At 39.2% G+C, this 22,201-nt stretch overlaps 1 protein-coding gene across 11 annotated transcripts in view; it reads left to right on the forward strand.

Moving 5' to 3' along the window:
* DTNB (dystrobrevin beta) overlaps nt 1-22,201 on the forward strand; it is a 193,838-nt gene that overhangs the window by 99,483 nt on the left and 72,154 nt on the right. For 10 of the 11 annotated variants that reach the window (XM_070734931.1, XM_070734933.1, XM_070734932.1 and 7 more), the window contains exon 10: nt 7,693-7,770. In XM_070734931.1, coding sequence (XP_070591032.1) covers nt 7,693-7,770 — 78 coding nt within the window. Of the gene's footprint in view, nt 1-7,692; nt 7,771-9,618; nt 9,797-22,201 lie in introns of those variants that run through there. The other variant, XM_070734942.1, reaches the window with a different exon arrangement.

Here is a 22,201-nt window from a genome sequence, read left to right on the forward strand (position 1 = left end):
GGCTACAAAAATGGACCTGATTAACTGCCAGCTTAGATGTAGAACCTTCCAACTCAGTGACCTAAAATGATCTCGGTGACAAGCAGTTTGAATTGTGCCTCTGCTGAACATCTCAGAATGCATGAGGTTGGGTGAACAAGATATTATTTTGGGGTCCTGTTTTACATCCAGTTTCGCATAGTAGTCCACCTGCTAGAATCCATCATCAGACTGTGAGTTACTGCTCTAGGCACAATGCCAGCTTGTTGACCTTGGTCCAGTCAGTCTCAACTCTAGAAAGTAGGCGATGTGTGCTTGTGTAAGTGTCTTTGTTCTTACTGTTCTATAATATAAATAATGCACTTGGGGAAAAAGGAATCCTCAATCTGAGTATTGTATTGGCAGTTCTGTGTTAGCAAATACTTCAGAAGAGAAGGATTAAGGGGTAGTGATTTCTGAAAGTCTCAAAATGGGTGAACAGTGCAGTCAGGCGGTAGGGAAAGCAAGTAGGATGCTTGGCTGCATAGCTAGAGGTATAACAAGCAGGAAGAGGGGGATTATGATCCCGCTATATAGAGCGCTGGTGAGACCACATTTGGGATATTGTGTTCAGTTCTGGACACCTCACCTACAAAAAGATATTGAGAAAATTGAACGGGTCCAAAGACAGGCTACAAGAATGGTGGAAGGTCTTAAGCATAAAAGTTATCAGGAAAGACTTCATGAACTCAATCTGTATAGTGTGGAGGACAGAAGGAAAAGGGGGGACATGATTGAAACATTTAAATATGTTAAAGGGTTAAATAAGGTCCAGGAGGGAAGTGTTTTTAATAGAAAAGTGAACACAAGAACAAGGGGACACAATCTGAAGTTAGTTGGAGGAAAGATCCAAAGCAACATGAGAAAATATTATTTTACTGAAAGAGTAGTAGATCCTTGGAACAAACTTCCAGCAGACGTGGTTGATAAATCCACAGTAACTGAATTTAAACATGCCTGGGATAAACATATATCCATCCTAAGATAAAATACAGAAAATAGTATAAGGGCAGACTAGATGGACCATGAGGTCTTTTTCTGCCGTCAGACTTCTATGTTTCTATGAAGAATGAGCCTTAGTTTAAAAATCTTAGTTCTAGCCAAATATTTGTATTTTCACTTCAGTTTCAGTTCCATGCATCTGCAGACCATTATTCTGCCTATGCAACTGATATAAACCTACTCTGGCTTTAAAAATCATTGGGGCCAGAGGACAACACTGTGCCTGAGGTTATCTTTCCAAAAGTAAAAATGTACAAAAACTGCATTTGATTTAGCAATAGCAATAGCATTTACACTTATATACCACTTATATGTCGGCAAAGGGGAAAACTAATTCTTGGAAGCGAAATGAATGAAGATAGCTATTAATAGTTGGGGGAAAGATCAAAAGCAACATGAGAAAATATTATTTTACTGAAAGAGTAGTAGATCCTTGGAACAAACTTCCAGAAGACGTGGTTGATAAATCCACAGTAACTGAATTTAAACATGCCTGGGATAAACATATATCCATTCTAAGATAAAATGCAGGAAATAGTATAAGGGCAGACTAGATGGATCATGAGGTCTTTTTCTGCCGCCAGTCTTCTATGTTTCTATGTTTCTAATAAAAATGTATAAGTTTGTGTATGCAAGACAGGGGTGAAATGTTCCTGGTTCACTTGTGCCTATCAGTCGTTGGAGAGCCTGGTGCGAAGGGAGTGTGAGGCTCTGCCCACCCGCCCAGACACCGCCATTTGGTTTCTTTTATCCTCTGCGTATGCGCAAATAATTCTGTGCATGCGCAGAGGATAAAAATAACCCCAAATGGCAGCATCTGGGCGGGTGGGTGGAGCCTTGCACTCACTTTGCAAGTGGCTCTCCGACGACCGATAGGCACAAGCAAATCGGTAGCATTTCCCCCCTGATGCAAGAGCAACAGCAAGCTTATGAATGATTTGGAATATACTGTGTTCAGTTCTGGTGACCTCACCTGCAAAAAGATATTGATAAAATTGAACGGGTCCAAAGACGGGCTACAAAAATGGTGGAAGGGCTTAAGCATAAAGCTTATCAGGAAAGAATTAATGAACTTAATCTGTATAGTCTGGAGGACAGAAGGGAAAGGGGGGACATGATTGAAACATTTAAATATGTTAAAGGGTTAAATAAGGTTCAGGAGGGAAGTGTTTTTAATAGGAAAGAACAAGGAGGACACAATCTGAGATTAGTTGGGGGAAAGATCAGAAGCAACATGAGGAAATATTATTTTACTGAAAGAGTAGTGGATGCTTGGAACTTCCACAATAACTGAATTTAAACATGCCTGGGATAAACATAGATCCATTGTAAGATAAAATGCAGGAAATAGTATAAGGGCAGACTATGAGGTCTTTTTCTGCTGTCATTCTTCTATGTTTCTATTTGCTTTATAATAACACACATGTTTCCAGACTGCTTTGTCTGCTTTCTTGAGCAATTAGAGCAATATCAACTTTTGTACTAGGTTGGCATTGTTTATGAGTTAGAATTAAAATCTTGTAGGATGCCAATTCTGCCTTATCTACTTGGGATTTCTGACCCAGGGTTCTTATTGCTATTAAGTGGAGGTTCACCACAGGTGGGTTAGCAGGAGACTTCCAGGAAATTGCTTGTGTTGCTGACCTTTTGTCTTCAAAGGATAAATTCATTTACCCCTCTCAATAGTGCTGAATTGCACTGTAACTAGATGCTGATTGTGCAAATACCATTGTTTTTAGGTTTTTTTTTTTGTTAGACAGCAGTGATTGGCCACACTTCTACAACAGAATGCAAGTAAAAGGAATCAATTCATTAATCAACTGAATTAACTAAGAAAGGAAAAGCTTAGTGAGACAGTAGGAGGCTAATTGTCTAGTATGAGCTGGCAATGAGAAATCCCTTTCTTTTTGCCAGATGTTCATTTTTAAATTTATTTCCCTGCTTATCAAGAGTTAGCAGGGATCAAAAGTCTGAAAGCCGTGGAGATGTACAGATCTGGAATGGCTTGGTGAATAATTCACTGTACAATTATAAATCAGGTGCCTAAGATAACAAGAGCAATAAAAATTAGCATTTGAAGGAAACAAAGAAAGCAGTATTGGTTATTCTCACTATTGTCCTTTCATGCCTACAGGAAACCAAACTTTCTATATGAAGAAGTCCTTAATTCAGTGGTAGAATGGTTTAATTTAATCATTGTGATTTAAGGGATAGACTATTTTCTCATGCACATTTTTTAATTAGAAGCATGCAGGCTATATTTTTAATTTTTTTATTGTTTCAAATAATGCTTTTGTACAAACATTTCAATGTATGGTGGGATCTATTCAACTTGGCAGCCTTTGCCTTCCCTTACTTTAGGCTTTCGGTTATACTAAGCAGATTCTCGTGAAACATTAAGGAAAAAATATTAAGAATAAAAGCAAACAGTTATTAGAAACATAGAAACATAGAAACATAGAAGTCTGACGGCAGAAAAAGACCTCCTGGTCCATCTAGTCTGCCCTTATACTATTTTCTGTATTTTATCTTAGGATGGATATATGTTTATCCCAGGCATGTTTAAATTCAGTTACTGTGGATTTATCTACCACGTCTGCTGGAAGTTTGTTCCAAGGATCTACTACTCTTTCAGTAAAATAATATTTTCTCATGTTGCTTTTGATCTTTCCCCCAACTAACTTCAGATTGTGTCCCCTTGTTCTTGTGTTCACTTTCCTATTAAAAACACTTCCCTCCTGGACCTTATTTAACCCTTTAATATATTTAAATGTTTCGATCATGTCCCCCCTTTTCCTTCTGTCCTCCAGACTATACAGATTGAGTTCATTAAGTCTTTCCTGATACGTTTTATGCTTAAGACCTTCCACCATTCTTGTAGCCCGTCTTTGGACCCGTTCAATTTTGTCAATATCTTTTTGTAGGTGAGGTCTCCAGAACTGAACACAGTATTCCAAATGTGGTCTCACCAGCATTCTATATAGTGGGATCATAATCTCCCTCTTCCTGCTTGTTATACCTCTAGCTATGCAGCCAAGCATCCTACTTGCTTTCCCTACCGCCTGACTGCACTGTTCTAAAGTCTATTAAAGTAGTGAACTTCTCTTTGCAAGATATGTTCAAGAAGAGACTGAACTATCAGAGATATTTTAATTTCTGTACCTGTGCTGAGCAGAAGGTTGAATTCCGTTGCCTAAATGGCCCTTCAAAGTCTATAATTCAAAGTCTATAAATAATCACCAGGAAATATTTATGTGGAAGTGCTGAGAACTCAGTCAGCTGATGATTTTGCAACAAACTTCTGTTTTGTTTTTTAAAATTCATTTTGAAATTCTTAATTCTAGCAGAAAATAAAATACAAAGCCCAGTGCAACAACATAGCCAAGAAGGCTTCAAGAGTTTTAAACCTAATCCTACGTAGTTTCTGCTCTGGCAATCTCACACTACTTACCAGAGCTTACAAAACTTTTGCCAGACCCATCCTCGAATACAGCTCATTTGTTTGGAACCCATATCACCTCTCAGACATTAACACCCTTGAAAATGTCCAAAGATATTTCACCAGAAGAGCCCTTCACTCCTCCACTCGAAATAGAGACTAGAGATGAGACTAGACTTTCAATCCTATGAGACTAGACTTTCAATCCTGGGCCTAAAAAGCTTAAAACTAAGACACCTTAAACAAGATCTAAGTTTTGCCCACAAGATCATATGCTGCAACGTCCTGCCTGTCGGCGACTACTTCAGCTTCAACCACAACTACACAAGAGCACACAACAGATTTAAACTTAATATTAATCGCTCCAAACTTGACTGTAAAAAATATGACTTCAGTAACCGAGTTGTCGAAGCGTGGAACTCATTATAGTGTCATCCCCAAACCCTCAACACTTTACCCTTAGATTATCTACGGTTGACCTATCCAGATTCCCAAGAGGTCAGTAAGGGGCGAGTACAAGTGCACTAGAGTGCCTTCCATCCCGTCCTATTGCTCTCCTATATCTCCTATACCTTTCTTCTATTCCTATATCTCTTCTTCTATTCTTTCATTGATATGTTCTATTACTATATCTTCTTTTCTATTATTTCTTAGATATATTTTACTATGAGTATCTCCTCTATAACCTTCATCATGTATTTTACTATGTGTGTGTGTTTGTGTGTGTGTGTGTGTATATATATATATATATATATCTGGCGACGTTTCGATGAGGTCCCACTCATCATCTTCAGGCTGGTGTTTCTCTCCTTGATCTCAAGTGAGCACTGCGATCAAGGAGAGAAACACCAGCCTGAAGATGATGAGTGGGACCTCATCGAAACGTCGCCAGAAATTTCCAAATCCTACACGGGAAGAAACCCGAATATACCAAGACCATCATACCTGTACCCGTGAAAATCTACGAAAACATATATATATATATATATATATATATATATATAAAACATTTAACACATACAGAATATAGTTGTCGGCTATAAATATATTAACCGCCTTGAAGTGGTCCTGGGTTGGGCCTAGAGGCAAAAAGGAGCTGTGACGTTCCTTAAATATACCAGGGTGATCCGACATAAGAAAAACATATAGCCCCTCCCTGGTACAAAGCTGGAAGGGTTCTGATCTGATAGCTCACACTGCTAGTTCTCTGCTTTACAAGGCAGAGTTCACCAGATCGAATCCCAGTAAAGGAAAGGGTGTGGCTAGCTGATGAGGCCAGAACAAGGCCGAAATGGGACCATCCTAGTCTCCCTTAATTTTAAAATTCCAGCTAAAAAAACATTTAACATATATATATATATACACACACACACACACACACACACACACACACACAAAACCCTCATTGTGTATTGGACAAAATAAATAAAATAAATAAATAAAACATTTCCACAAGAGAGAAAATCCTTCCTCAATAATTCCTAATGCCTCACTTACAATGACGCTGTTCTTGTTTCTTAATTAAAATCCACTATAGGGAAGGTAGATAGTATACAGTTTATAAGTGGTTGAACTGATTGTAGCTTGATAGATCTTAGATTGGTCAAGAGGCAGTAATACTGTGTTTTACATCTTGGACTTCTGGAAGGCATGCTTGTCTTAGAGGCAATTGAGGCTTCTAAATCTGACCTCCAATTTTGGGTGCCCTTTGCTTTATTTGACACGAGTCTTTAATAGAATAGACTTGAGAAATAATTACTTTTTAAAAGAGCAGCCTAATGCTTGAACTTCACTTCTTTGCACATTCCTTGCATTCTTGATTGAAATGTGGAGGGAACAGAGATTAATTGTTGACCTACTGCAAAGAAAACACATTCTTGGGTTCTATAATTGAGAAGACTGTTCCAAACCCCACATAACTGACTTCAGACATGTTCCAAGATCTTTATTGAAAAAGAGAGTGATGCATCTGTCAATTACTCTTACGAATAATATTAGAAAGACTAAAGGGCTATTTTTTTTCTGCAGAACTTGATATCTCAAAAAAAAAAATAGAAGCAAGCATTGCAAAATCATGATTTTACTTGTAAGGAGACGTGGTGTAGTGGTGGTAGTAGCGTTGTTGGGATTCTTTGTTTTTTATTTTGGGTTGGGAACATTTTTGCAGTTGCATAACTATTGCAAGCCCTCACCAGGGTGAATTCCTTCCGTACTTCCATGGCCTTGATTTCTGAGAGCAGAAGTTCCTTATGATAATCTACGAGGGCCTGGAAAATCCCATAAGGAAATAGAACCATCTCTGGTAGGTTTTCCAGTTTGCCTGTGCTGGAGGTGCAAAGGCGAGGTGTTTTTAAATTATTTACATTTCACCTTCTGCCCAGAGTTCTGCATCACTTATAGCAGTGATGGTGAACCTACAGCACGGGTGCCGCAGGTGGTACACGGAGCTATTTCTGCTGGCACACGAGTCGTTGCCTTAGTTCAGCTCCAGCATGCATGCGTGTGCTGGTCAGCTGATTTTTGGCTCACACAGAGGCTCTGGGAGGGCATTTTGGGCTTCCAGAGAGCCTCTGGGGGAATGGGGAGGGAGTTTTTACCCTCCCTGGCCTCCAGGGAAGCCTTTGGAGCCTGGGGAGGGCGAAGCACGAGCCTACTGGGTCCACCAGAAGTTGAGAAACAGGCCGTTTCCGGCCTTCAGAGGGTCTCCGGGGGCGGGGGAACTGTTTCCGCTCTCCCCAGGCATTGAATTATGGGTGTGGGTACTCGTGCATGCACGATAGTCCGCACACATGCTCTTTCAGCACCCAAGGGAAAAAAGATCCACCATCACTGAGTTATAGCAAGTTCTATAATACCTGTGACATTAACTCCTTTCTTTGTCTGGAAATGGTTCTGGTGAAATTGATGAAAAAGCATGGCAGCAGCCAAGCGGGGTTCCTATATTAGGAGTTTTTACTTTTGCAGCAAGATTGATTGTTAGTATGTATGTTATTTTAATTATATATATGATTTTAGTGATGTTTTTACTGTTTTTTACTTGTATTGTATTTATAACCGTTGTTAGCCGCTCAGAGTCGGTTTCGGAGTGTGCAGCATATAAATGCAATAAATAAATAAATAGATAAAGCTATGTAGGGGGTGACGGAGATAACATTTCAGTAACCACCAGTAAGCATTTCTTCCTTATTCTGTCTTTCTGAAGTTTAACATCCGACAAACATTTTCTATTTCAGCCCTTCTCGGCCTCTCGCTAACATGAATGATGCCATGGTTAGCCATGTATCTTCCGGAGCCCCCACGCCAACAAAAAGGTAGGAGTACTTGGAGATGGGTGGGTAGGTCTTCTCGTTGAGATAACTGCATTTGGAGGAATTGTTGCACTCAGCTCAGATATTTGCCTCCGGACAACAAAACTGTATTTAAGCTTTTTGGAATATTCTAAAGCCAGTTTTGAAAGACTAAGTTTCTTCCTTGGAGTTTACTACTGCATGTGGAAATGCTGACTATGGTACAAAGCTTTGTTTTGACACTTTGATGGTACTTCCATCCTCCAATTCAATCTAAGTAAGATTTTTTTAAAAATATGAATCAATGAGGCCTTGATGGAAGAAAAAGCAGAGCTTCTTGCAAGCAGAGCACTCTCTTTACTCCTTTCTCCCTGATTCTATTTGCAAGGCCTTTACAGTATTAATATTACCACGTTGCCTTTAGAGTTCTCAAACTGAACCAAAAACCTGATCAGTTTACAAAAAGAACTGAAGACACAACAGACCATGGATACTTCTTCAGCAAGAGAGTGTTGGTGGGTGGGGGCACCTTTTCTTCTCTATGCTGAAAAGATGTTATGCTATGCATGCTCTCATAATTGAAAAATCATTTTTTTATCTACTGGATTTAAGAAAACCACCATAAGTGAATGTTCACCTACTGCTGACTGAAAAGACTTCCAACTGAAGGGAATCTTTTTTTTTATTATTTCTCTCACAATCTCTTGTCTACTGCAGTGTTTTTCAACCAGTGTGCCGTGGCACACTAGTGTGCCGTGGCACATGGTCAAGTATGCCGCGAGAGAGGAGAGAGAAAGAGAGAGAGAGAGAAAGAAAGCAAGAGAGAGAAAGAAAGAAAGCAAGAGATAGAGAAAGCAAGCACGAGAAACAGAGAGTGAGAGAGAAAGCAAGCACGAGAGAGAAAGAGAAAGAAAGCACGAGAGAGAAAGAGAAAGAAAGCAAGAGAGAGAAAGAAAGAGAGAGAGAAGGAAAGGAAGGGAGAGAGAGAAATGAGAGAAGAAAGGGTAGAAAAGAAGAGAAATGAGAAAATGATTGATTGAGGCAGAGAATGAGAGGAAAGAGAGAGAAACAAAAGAGAGAGAGAAGTGACTCTTGATTTAAAGCATATGATAAAAAGCACCCAAAGAATAAGAGAGGAAAACTGCCCAGCCCTGACCTGTTTTTGGAAAGAATAATAGAGAAAAAACCCCCAGCCCTCATCTGTTTTTGGGAATGGTTCAAGGGTGTGTATACACACACACAAGGGGGGGGATAATATGTATAATATGTACTGTCTTAGTGTGTCATTTTGGTGGTGTGCCCCAGGATTTTGTAAATGTAAAAAATGTGTCGCGGCTCAAAAAAGGATGAAAATCACTGGTCTATTGTATATTAGAGACTTATCCTTCTTCTTGTGAGCAAAGTTCAGTTGTACTTTCTTTTTTAATTCCATATATTATTTACTGTTAAAATTTATTGGCCACCCATCTTACCACAGGGCAACTATGGGCAGCTTTTATTTATATTTAATAATTACTATTAAGAGTTTCTTTCCCCCGTTTGTGTAAATAATGTATTTCTTTTTTATTTTCTCTTACATAAATTTTATGTTGTATAGGGCAGTGTTTCCCAACCTTGGCAACTTGAAGATATTTGGACTTCAACTCCCAGAATTCAGTGGCTGGGGACTTCTGTGAGTTGAAGTCCAGATATCTTCAAGTTGCCAAGGTTGGGAAACATTGGTATAGGGTTTCTACTGTATAGGGTAAATATCACTTGTTTCTTAACTTGCCAAGGTAGAGTGGCTACTGTAATTAGACATAAAGGATTATAACAATTCCTACATAATAGAATTAGATAGCATGAGCTGCATTAATTTCTGCCATTTCCTAGGAGCTGAAGGGATAAACACTGTCATTTTCAATTTTGTCGTGCTTAAGGAGTACCTGCTAAGAAGCTACACCAACCAAGATAATGCAGTTGATGGTGGGTCTTTCCTGAAACAGCGCCCCACTTCTGAAAAAGCTTGCTCCTTGAAGCATGGATAGCTCCTATTCTCATAGTTTTCTAGATGCACATGAAAAACACATAAATCTCCCAAGAAATCTCCTTTCCTAAGGTCTTGGGAGATTAATAATGGTATTTGTATTTATTAGATTTGTATGCTGCCCCTCTCCGAAGACTCGGGGCGGTTAACAACAATAAAAAAGAGAATGTGAACAAATCTAATATTAAAAATAATCTTAAAACCCCCAATTTAAAGAACCAATCATACATACAAGCATACCATGTATAAATTCTATAAGCCTAGGGGGAAGGGAAAATTTCAATTCCCCCATGCCTGACCACAGAGGTGGGTTTTAAGGAGCTTGCGAAAGGCAAGGAGGGTGGGGGCAACTCTGATATCTGAGGGGAGCTGGTTCCAGAGGGTCAGGGCCACCACAGAGAAGACTCTTCTCCTGGGTCCCGCCAAACGACATTGTTTAGTTGACGGGACCCGGAGAAGGTCAACTCTGTGGGAGCTAACCGGACGCTGGGATTTGTGCAGCAGAAGGCAGTCCCGGAGATATTCTGGTCCGATGCCATGAAGGGCTTTATAGGTCATATCCAACACTTTGAATTGTGCCCGGAAATTGATCGGCAACCAATGCAGACTGCGGAGTGTTGGTGTAACATGGGCATACCTGGGGAAGCCCATGATTGCTCTCGCAGCTGCATTCTGCACGATCTGAAGTTTCCGAACACTTTTCAAAGGTAGCCCCATGTAGAGACCATTAGCATTAGCACTATCACTATTTACAACTTTATAATTTCTTAGCTTAGTATTCCTAGTTCCTTTTATTCTTATATACAGTATGCCAGGTTTCTTATGGAGTCGAGCTGGTTTAAGGTATAGATTTTATTGGTTGATTTGATTTTTAGGATGAAATAAATAAGTGAGCAAAATTCCAGGAGGAAAATAAAGGGCCTGAGAGAAATACTATGTAGCTTCATCTGTTCTCAAGGAAGTCAGAACAGGATTTTGGTGAATTTCCAGGTCACTTCAGTCATTTGACTCTGCAGCTTACAGGCAAGAATACACAACACAGATAAGAATTATCAAAATGGCCAGCAAACATAATTCTCTGATCATAAAACAATAGTGCCATATATAATCAAAATCAAATAATCATCATACTCTAGTGCAGAGATGGCGAACCTTTTTTCCATTGGGTGCTGAAAGAGCATGTGTGCACGCTATCGTGCTTGCGCGAGTGCCCACACCCATAATTCAATGCCTGGGAAGGATGAAAACAGCTTCTCCTGCCCCCCGGACGCCCTCTGGAGACCGGAAACAGCCTAATTCCCAACTTCTGGTGGGCCCAAAAGGCTCGATCAAAAATAACTCAATCCCTGTCTGAGTTCAATCCATTTGATAACTATTAGAAATCTACTAACATTGCAACCTATGATTAAATTTTACTAACAAAAACAATAAATATAATCCATCTAAGTCGTCACAATCCAAACGCCTGCTTGCTTGCAGGTACTACCTCTCATCTTGCTATCTCTTTCTTTTTTCTCTTCTCTCTCCTTTTTTTCCCTCCCTTTTCTCCCTTTCTACCCTTTCTTTTCTCCCATTACTGTTGGATTGTCAAATATTACAGCTATAAGACACTTAAATAAGAACTCTGAATACGAAATATTTACATATGGACAAATACCTGGAATGTATATACAATAATATATATAAGCTGTGATATAACAATATTGTTTACCCCACTCCCCTCCCACTTTTCTTTTCTGTACTCCCATCCCCCTTTCCCCCTGTTTTATTCCTTTTTGTATAAATTAATAAAGTATATATTTTTAAAAAAGAATTATCAAAATGGCCAGCAAACATAATTCTCTGATCATAAAACAATAGTGCCATATATAATCAAAATCAAATAATCATTGTACTCTAGTACAGAGATGGCGAACCTTTTTTCCATTGGGTGGCGAAAGAGCATGTGTGCACGCTATCGTGCATGCATGAGTGCCCACACCCATAATTCAATGCCTGGGAAGGATGGAAACAGCTTCTCCTGCCCCCCGGACGCCCTCTGGAGGCCGGAAACAGCCTAATTCCCAACTTCTGGTGGGCCCAAAAGGCTCGTGTTTTGCTCTCCCCAGCTTCCAAAGGCTTCAAGAAATCCCAGGTTTTCTTCTAGACTAAGAAGTTGGGGGGGGGGGGGAGGAAATCAAGAATGAATGCAGTGGCAAAGTATTTCTGCACTATTGTCAAGAAGATTATTTGCCAGGGTTAAATTTGATTTGAAAGAATTCTTATTTTACCAAAAGGCAGCTATGGTGTTAGCATATCTAACACCATAGCTGCTCCTAGTCTCCAGAGAGAGGCGGCATACAAATCTAATTATTATTATTATTATTATTATTATTATTAATAATAATAATAATAATAATAATAATAATAATAATAATAATATCTAGCACCACTGGAGCTTGTGGTGAGCTTTGTTTCAGAAATCTAGCTGGAAAGAATTTGATTGCATTCAGGAATCATATGGTTTATTTATTTATTTATTTATTTATTTATTTGTTAGATTTGTATGCTGCCCCTTTTCGTAGACTCGGGGCGGCTCACAACACAATAAAAACAGTTTATAACAAATCTAATAATTTACAATATAAAATATTTAAAAACCCCATTATTAAACAGACATACACACAAACATACCATACATAAATTGTATAGGCCCAGGGGAGATATCTCAGTTCCCCCATGCCTGACGACAAAGGTGGGTTTTAAGGAGTTTTAAGGAGTTTGCGAAAGGCGAGGAGGGTAGGGGCAGTTCTAATCTCTGGGGGGAGCTGGTTCCAGAGAGTCTGGGCTGCCACAGAGAAGGCTCTTTCCCGGGGGCCCGCCAACCGACATTGTTTAGTTGACGGGACCCGGAGAAGGCCCACTCTGTGGGATCTAATCGGTCGCTGGGATTTGTGCGACAGAAGGCGGTCTCGGAGATAGTTTAGTATGGATTCAGAATGTAAATTTCCATGCCAAACAAAACAGTGGTTCTTTTTACACACAATTCTAAACCAGGGAGTTTTTCCTCATTTTTTTAAAAAAGTAAGCCATAGGGAACTATCTTTTACATAGTGCTATCCCACAATGTAACATGGTATTATATTACTATATAGTACATGTTAATATACAAAGTCAACACACAAAAGTGTTAAAGCTTGAGAGCCTGTTGACTTAATTTGTTAGAGACTTGCAACTGTAAAAATAAATATTTGAGGTTTAACGAAATCCTGCATAATTAGAAAACTCAGCTGCAAATATTCCTCCATACCAACATGTATTTTTATCTTACTTTTCCCTCTGATATCTTTCAAATCTCTACCGTGTTAAAGCTGAAATACAATTGATAACCTGAAGCTTTATGAGTGCTTCCAATAGCTGAATCAATCAAAACATCCCATGATTTCTAATTCGAATCTTCTTGAATTTGTCATATTTTCTCTCTTCTCTTAGCCTAATATGCCTGGACTTGGTTGTGAATCAAGAATGCAGCTAAATCCTGTGTGATTTGAAGATATTGTGAGTTTAGTTGACTTAAGAAAATGTTTGTCATTTAGAATGACAAATGTTTCTTAAGGATTGAGAATCTGTTTCCAACCCTTTTACTACTCCTAAAGAAGAAAGAAAAAACAGATTTTAAAAAAACAATTCCAAGGCAAAAAAAAAGAAGATTCTACTGATAATTCTAGCTAGAATAGGAGATTTGGAAGACCTTCAGTTTTTGTAGGAATCAAATGTAGTTTCAGTGATTTGCTGACTAACGCAGGAGTTTGCTTGCCAGTGTAAATAAAGCAGAAATTACAGTCTTGGGCAAGCTCTCCTACAAAGGAACCAAAACTTTATATTTCTGTCTCTGGATTTGTTACTGCATGAGGAAGTAGGGACCATTTGATAGTGATCTTGGGGATGGAGGAAAGAAATAGGACAATGCACAATATGTCCACCTTTCATATGATATACTGCACAGGAATTCATTCTACAGTGTGCTGTATAGGCACAGATCTGTATTTCACACTGAGAAAGACAATGGAGTTACAGAGATTTAAAATACGTAACACACCATTTGATTCAAATGTGCAAAAAAAATAGCACATTTGTTCTGCAGAAAACTTTTTAGGATCTTTAATGCCAATGTGCATCAAAAAAAATCTATCCAATAAACTGAAATTTTCATTCCCTCCTCTCTCTCTCTCTCTCTCTCCCCACCCCCATGTAAATTTTGTATTGGAAATGTTTTATTCATTCCAGCTTCTTGTTCCAAAAGTTTACTGGACTTCTACAGGAAATCTAAAATCAGTTTTACAGTTTAGGTGCCTGATTCCAGTTCAGGACTATCAAAATCATCAATTAACCTGTTAACCTTTGATTTTAAAAAAAATATTTTTTAAAAAAAGGTATATTGGGAATATTTGAATTGCTAAACTACATTATTATCCTGTTTCCTCATTATTAAAATTATCAGATTATGCATAACAGCATTATGTATGCATGTATCTTTTTCTTTTATGTACACTGAGCATCTGCACCAAAGACAAATTTCTTGGGTGTGCAATCACACTTGGCCAATAAAGAATTCTATTCTATTATGCTAACACAAATGTGTTTTAAGATTTCAGAATAAATACATACTGTACATTCCAGAATAAACCCATTCATACAATAGTGAAAGTGAAATGTTTTAAATATACAGTATATTTAAAGCTTTATTTAGTAGATATATTTTAACCTGTAATTGGCATTCTAGTTCAGGATTTGTTGTGCTTTTCCAAAGTGTTTGGAATGTACAATATTTATCCACATTTTTCTTACAATTTTCCCCAGCCCACTGATGTTAAGGATGCTTCCTCTTGAAGTCAAATAAGAATATATTTTAAATGGTTATACAGTACTGTTTGCAATTAGTTAAACAACTATCATATTTCTCGTTCCATGAACTTCCTGGTTGGCTTGTTCTAGTCATTTAGAGTAGTCAGAAATGTTTGTTTGTTTGTTCATTCATTCATTCATTCATTCATTCATTCATTCATTCAATTTTTATGCCGCCCTTCTCCTTAGACTCAGGGCGGCTTACAACATGTTAGCAATAGCACTTTTTAACAGAGCCAGCAAATTGCCCCGACAATCCAGGTCCTCATTTTATCCACCTCGGAAGGATGGAAGGCTGAGTCAACCTTGAGCCGGTGATGAGATTTGAACCGCTAACCTTCAGATCTACAGTCAGCTTCAGTGGCCTGCAGTACAGCACTCTACCTGCTGCATCACCCCGGCTCAGTTCCTTGTCTAATTCAGTTAAATGTTAGTTTAACTAAAGTGTTGCCACAAGCATGCCCTTCCATGTAGCTATAACCTGAATTGTCGTTATAAGGAAGAGTTTTGTAGTTCAAAATGGCTCAAGATTCCTATATAGACCCTAGAAGCCTGAGAAATGAATGGAATTAGTAGATTAAACTCTCCAAACTGAACTTGGTTATTTATCTCAGATACTTGCAATAGCCATTCTTATTTCTTAACTAAGTATTCATTTAAAAACTGAAAGCCAGTTATGCAAATGACAGTTGTGCAAGCCATAGGTGGCATTATTTATTTTATTTTTTATTTTATTAATTTTTCACAAAGAGTGTTAGCTAAAGTGAAAATGTTGCTTTGCCCATCTTGAAAATAATAATAATTAATAATAATAATAATTTATTGGTTTTGTATGCCGCCCCTCTCAGTAGCCTCGGGGCGGCTAACAACAATGATAAAAACAGCATGTGACAATCCAATAATAAAACAACTAAAAACCCTTATTATAAAACCAAACATACACACAGACATACCATGCATAACTTGTAATTGCCTAGGGGGAAGGAATATCTCAACTCCCCCATGCCTGGCAGTATAAATGAGTCTTGAGTAGTTTACGAAAGACAGGGAGGGTGGGGGCAATTCTAATCTCCGGGGGGAGTTGGTTCCAGAGGGCCGGGGCTGCCACAGAGAAGGCTCTTCCCCTGGAGCCCGCCAAACGACATTGTTTAGTTGCCGGGACCTGGAGAAGGCCAACTCTGTGGGACCTTATCGGTCGCTGGGATTCGTGTGGTAGTAGGCGGTTCCGGAGGTAGTCTGGTCCAAAGCCATGTAGGGCTTTAAAGGTCATGACCAACAGTAATTTCAGTAATGGAAGATGCCTTCTGTGACCAGTCCAAGAACAATAAATTCAAACTCCTTTGCTAGAAAGAATTTATATTCTGGAACTCATGGAATCATTGTTGAACAGATACCTGGAGATCACCATCAAGGATCCATTTCTATAGCATCCCTAGAAGATAGTTATGCAGCCTCTACTTTTATATCTCCAACAAAGTCTACCACCTACAGGCAGACTGTTCCTGATTGGATCTTATTGTTAGGAATTTTTTTTCATGTCCCCCAAAAATCTTTTCCAGCTAAACATACCCAATAATGCTAACCATACTTCATAGATTTTTTCTTCCAACCTCTTTACATCTTAGTTGCTCTCCTCTGGAGAATTTTAGTTGTCACTGTCCTTCATAAAAGGACAACTTATACTTGTCCTTATTTTCCTTCTTTTGTCAATTGTTCTGCTTAAGTCCATTTGGACACAGTTCTACTTTGAAAAGTTCAACTCTTTTCCCATCACATGCTCCTGTCATTCTACAGTGCACTGCTAAGGAGAATCCAACTTGAGTTCAACTCTAGTCCTTTGCTAGTTTAAATTATTGAAGTACGCCCCCTATTGGCCTTGCTGGTCAGTTTTTTTAAACTCAGTCATAGCGATAGGGATGTTATACATGTCTCTTTTAACATTTCCTTTAGCTGAAAACTTCCTATGGATTCCCCCTCCCCCCAAACTTTCCTACGTATACTTAAACTCCACATGGTATTGTAATATGACTTTGCATCAAGCAAATTGGAATTAGATATGAAAGGCCTAGATTAAAGAGTCATCACAGAATCACTCAGTTGTTACCCATTTAGATAAGAATATCTAAAACAGTAGGCTTCCCTATGAAATTGCTAGTCTTTTAAGTTCTACTATCAAGGCTCTTTTTATGGCTTTCAACACTAATGTGAACAAAGACAATGGAGCTTTGTCTATGTTAGAAATAGTTAAGGAATACCTTTCTTAGAGAGGCCTGTCTGAACCAGTTTAATTGAATATTAAATGGTTTTATCTGTCCACTTGTTCAGTGAACCAGAATTTAATTTTCAGTGAACAAGAAAGGTACACTGTGTATTTACTCTGGGGTGGGTTTCTGGTTGTTGTTTTTTTTGCCTATACTGTATTCTCGTTCTCCCTGACTGATCTTAGCTTTATATTTATATTTTTTTATATTTACTTTATATTTTTCAGCGGAAAATTAAACGTTTCTGAATAGAAAGGTGGACTATTTAAATTCATTCTTGTTTTGTAAATCATCTGCAAGATTAATCTGACTTCTGAAAATATGATTTGTATCTGCTAAAACTATTGTTGTCTATGAAATGTTCTGTCAGAATAAATTGTCAGTCTTTAATCTTTTCTTCTTTAAAAAGCAGCCACAAGACTTTATTTTGGTTTCTTTGTCCAAGTGATATAAATTGTCAGCTTAATCTACCTCAGGGGTTTGGTATGAGAATAACTGAACCTAAGAATATTTTTGAACTCCTTGAAGGAAAATTAGAATGTGAATATAATTAAATATCTAACATTTTTATTACTTTAGTAATGTCTGTAGTGCATCTCACATTTAAAAACACTTTCAGGAGCAATGCAGAAATGATAACTTCAGTAGATCAGGGCTACAGATTTATTTTATCCTCAAGATGACTATCTTATTTGTATTATTACGGACTATAATCTTTAATTCAAAGAGGTGAGATTTCTGTTTAAAAGGTGAGGCAAATAATGTTCCAGTTTGAGGCATTGACGTGAAATGGCTCATATGTGCAAATGTTTATCAGTGTAAATCATGCTAACATACACACTTCCAATAGTTTTATAAACATTTATGTTCTGCTCTGCAGCCTAGCATCTGTTAGAGCAGATAGCAGTAGCATGAAAATGTTTTAAGAATTAAAAGCAAAATTATGTTAGCAAATAGTGAGTCAAATCACCCTTTACCAGTAAAAAGTTCTTAGATTTTACCCAATGGAAAACTCCTTGAAAAAGGTTGGATTTCTATGCAGAGGGACCCTGGTCTGAGCTTCTCACTTTAAATGAAGCTTATCTACTTTCACTGAAAATAGATCATCTTCTCTTCACCTCCAAAGAGACAAAGAGCCATATTACTTTGAAAGTATTGCCAGGCATTCATTCAAGGTGTCTGCCTCTTTTGCATTAGCCAAGATGGAAGCTTAATCCCTTGCCTTCCGAATAAGGATGCTACCTGGATCTTGTGGAGGGCCTCTTAGTTTATTGCATAGAGTGTCTTTCATTGCCACTAAACTCAACTTTATGGCGATCTCATAAAACTGCACAACCCAGCTGGCTGTAAAGTGTAATGACATTAAAGCAAGATGTGGGGTCAAAGATGTGGAGGGCATTGTAAATATTCTTGGGCCATAAATGTTATTCCAAAAGGTCAGTTGCTCCAAATTGGAAAGAGGTCTGATTTTCAACTGGGGCCATGAGCTGCATAGCCCATGCTGCTTTGTGATGGTGAATGCATGGCAATTAATATTTTCTTCAGCCAATTAAATTACATCACAGATTATTAGGAGAAGGAGAACAGCTGTAAAACTAGAAGATTAATAGATAATAGCCAAGGAAGCAGCTACTGCAGATACCTGTCTCCCTGTTAAAGAGAAAAATCCAGTGTTTCGTAAAACTTTCCTGAATATGGAAGTTGCTGTAAATGTTCCAGTTCCAGTTAATTCTCTTTGTCTGCTACTGCAGACAATGTAAGTCCCTTCTGCTGTTGCTAGCAGCACTTTTCTTACCCAAGAATGACAAATGAATACTTTTTCACAATCTGGACAAGAAGAAATCCATTAAGAAAGAAGAAGATTTATTGGACAACAGTATGGAGCACAATAAAGTAATCCAGCAAAATGTCATGAACCCAATCAGGCCTTTTCAAATTAATGAAATAGGGCAGCTTGAATTGTTTAGTAACACCATTAAGTGTTCCCAGTTCACCACTAAGCATTATTTCTGTAGAACCTGCACAATCTTGGTGCATAAAGTGAGTTCTGACTCCTTCGGGACAATTTATTTATTTTATTTATTTATTTATTAGATTTGTATGCCGCCACTCTCCGCAGATTCTGGGCGGCTCACAGCAATGATAAAAACAACATACAGTAACAAATCTAATATTAAAGTTTAAAACAACAATTTTACATTAAAAAGCCTAAAAAAAACCCCAATATATTAAAAAACATACATACAAACATATCATACACACAGCTACATAGGCAAGGGGGGGGATGTCTCAATTCCCCCATGCCTGATGACAGAGGTGGGTTTTAAGAAGTTTACGAAAGGCAAGGAGGGTGGGGGCAGTCCTTATCCCTGGAGGGAGCTGGTTCCAGAGGGTCGGGGCTGCCACAGAGAAGGCTCTTCCCCTGGGTCCCGCCAGACAACATTGTTTAGTCGACGGGACCCGGAGACGGCCAACTCTGTGGGACCTAACTGGCCGCTGGGATTCATGTGGCAGAAGGCGGTCTCGCAGATAATTTATTTAGCTCTGAGCAAGCCAACTCCCAGGCACAGTAAGATGAAGTCATCTGAAAAACAGATACCTATATAGATATAATTAATAAGTCTTAGAGAAAGTAAAGCAATCTCCTAGTTGTTTTTTGGTATTGTATATTAAAAGTTCAAAACGTCCTTAAAAAGAAATAACTTCATGCACTTTTAAAGACTTTTAGCTTGAATATCCAAGATGATGCTACATCCGCATACATCAGGGGTATCAAACTCGCGGCTTGCAGGGCTTGCTGGCTAGCCTACCCCCAATTTAGTGAAGGGGATTCAATCTGGAGATAATGAAGAATTTCCTGACAGTGAGAGCGATCAACCAGTGGAACGGCCTGCCAGTGGAGGTTGTGAACTCCCCAACTTTGGACATTTTCAAGAAGAGATTGGACTGCCATTTGGCTGGGGTGCTGTAGGATTTCCTGCTCTAGCAGGGGGTTGAACTTGATGACCTGTAAGGTCCTTTTCAACTCTAATAATTAATTAATTGCGATACATCACGTCACCATGATGTGTCGTCGCGAGATTGACACCCCTGATATACATCAAGCTTAAAAAGATGGCACAGCAAAGAATATCCATAATATGCATTAATCACCTTACATTTACAAACTAATGAAATGTAAAATGTCCACAATAATTTTCCCCGTCTTGCATTCCTTGTTTCTTTTCCATTTGTGTGTGTGTTTGCTTTAGTGCTTCAGCTTTGGGATATCCAAAAAATTGTTTACCCCATGTCTAATCAGTTTTCCAAGGATTCAACTGAACTGAACTGTTTCCCTCTGCTCTTTCCCTCCTTTATGTTAAGCCTTCTTTTATATTGTACGAAAGGAAATACAGTGATACCTCATCTTACAAACCCTTCGTCATACAAACTTTTTGAGATACAAACCCGGGGTTTAAGAATTTTTTGCCTCTTCTTCCAAACTATTTTCACCTTACAAACCCACCACCGCTGGGATGCCCCACCTCCGGACTTCCGTTGCCAGCGAAGCTCCCGTTTTTGCGCTGCTGGGATTCCCCTGAGGCTCCCCTCCATGGGAAACCCCACCTCTGGACCTCTGTGTTTTTGTGATGCTGCAGGGGAATCCCAGCAGCGCAAAAACGGGCGCTTCGCTGGCAACGGAAGTCCAGAGGTGGGGTTTCCCAGCGAGGGGAGCCTCAGGGAAATTGCAGCATCGCAAGAACACGGAGGTCCGGAGGTAGGGTTTCGAGGACTTCTGTGTTTTTGCGATGCTGCAATTTCGCTGAGGCTCCCCTCACTGGGAAAACCCACCTCCAGACTTCCGTTGCCAGCAAAGCACCTGTTTTTGCACTGCTGGGAATCCCCTGCTGGGATTCCTCTGCAGCATCACACAAACACAGAAGTCCAGAGGTGGGGTTTCCCATGCAGGGGAGCCTCAGGGGAATCCCAGCAGTGCAAAAACGGGCGCTTCGGCTGGCAAAAGGGGTGAGTTTTAGGCTTGCACGCATTAATCGCTTTTCCATTGATTCCTATGGGAAACATTGTTTCGTCTTACAAACTTTTCACCTTACAAACCTCATCCAGGAACCAATTAAGTTTGTAAGACAAGGTATCACTGTATATGGAAAGCAAGCCCTTTATGCCAAAGGCAGCCTTTGTCTAACTAGGCCCTACTTATATTAATGGGCATCCTGCCTCTGCCACTTTCTGGCTATGTTATGTCCTATTTCAGAGGTAGTGAATAGAGTTCATTTTCTATCTTACAATTGAAATAGGAACTTTTCCTCCAGGAGTTTGTCTAGTGGTTCTCAACCTGGGGATCAGGACCCCTTTGGGGGTCAAACAAGCGTTTCACAGGACTTGCCTAAGACCATGGAAAAAGAAAAAATTCCCATGGTGTTAGGAATTAAAGCTTCTATTCTGGAGCCTTGGAACATATTTTTACAATAAGACCAATCAGGCATTTACAGTGGGGGTGTCCCTCTGGCCTTCCTGCCAATCAGCTTAAAGCTCTGTTGGGAGAATTGGTGCTAGACTTATGGTTGGGGGTCACCACAACATGAGGAACTGTATTAAGGGGTCGTGGCATTACAAAGGTTGAGAACCATTGGTCTAGACCAAGGACTAAGGTAACAGATTGTTGAAAGCACAAGAATTTGGGGCAGAGAATGGAAGACAATCTGATGCCCCAGCAGGCCAGCCTAATGACATAGTCCTCTGAATACACCAAAATATGGATTTGAATATGTAGGGTTGTTAAAAGAAGACTGTTTTGACTGGGTATATCGTTTAATTGTAGGTCTGTTAGAACAATGCACTTGCTAATGCATACAAAGAAAGCCCAGGGGAATTGTTACAATTGGGGTTTGCCAATTTATAAAACATCCTTGCGGTTTATTGATTTGTTTATTTATTTATTGGATTTGTATGCCACCCCTCTCCGTGGACTCGGGGTGACTAACAACAGTGATAAAACAACATGTGACAATCCAATAGTAAAACAATTAAAAACCCTTATTATAAAACCAAACATACATACAAAACATACCATGCATAAATTGTAAAGGCTTAAGGGGGAAAGAATCTCAATTCCCCCATGCCTGACGGCAGAGATGGGTTTTAAGAAGCTTACGAAAGGCGAGGAGGGTGGGGGCAATTCTAATCTCTGGGGGGAGTTGGTTCCAGAGGGCCAGGGCCACCACAGAGAAGGCTCTTCCCCACTCTGTGGGACCTAACTGGTCGCTGGGATTCGTGCAGCAGAAGG

The sequence above is a fragment of the Erythrolamprus reginae genome, chromosome 1, assembly GCF_031021105.1.
Source record: "Erythrolamprus reginae isolate rEryReg1 chromosome 1, rEryReg1.hap1, whole genome shotgun sequence".
NCBI lineage: Eukaryota > Metazoa > Chordata > Lepidosauria > Squamata > Dipsadidae > Erythrolamprus > Erythrolamprus reginae.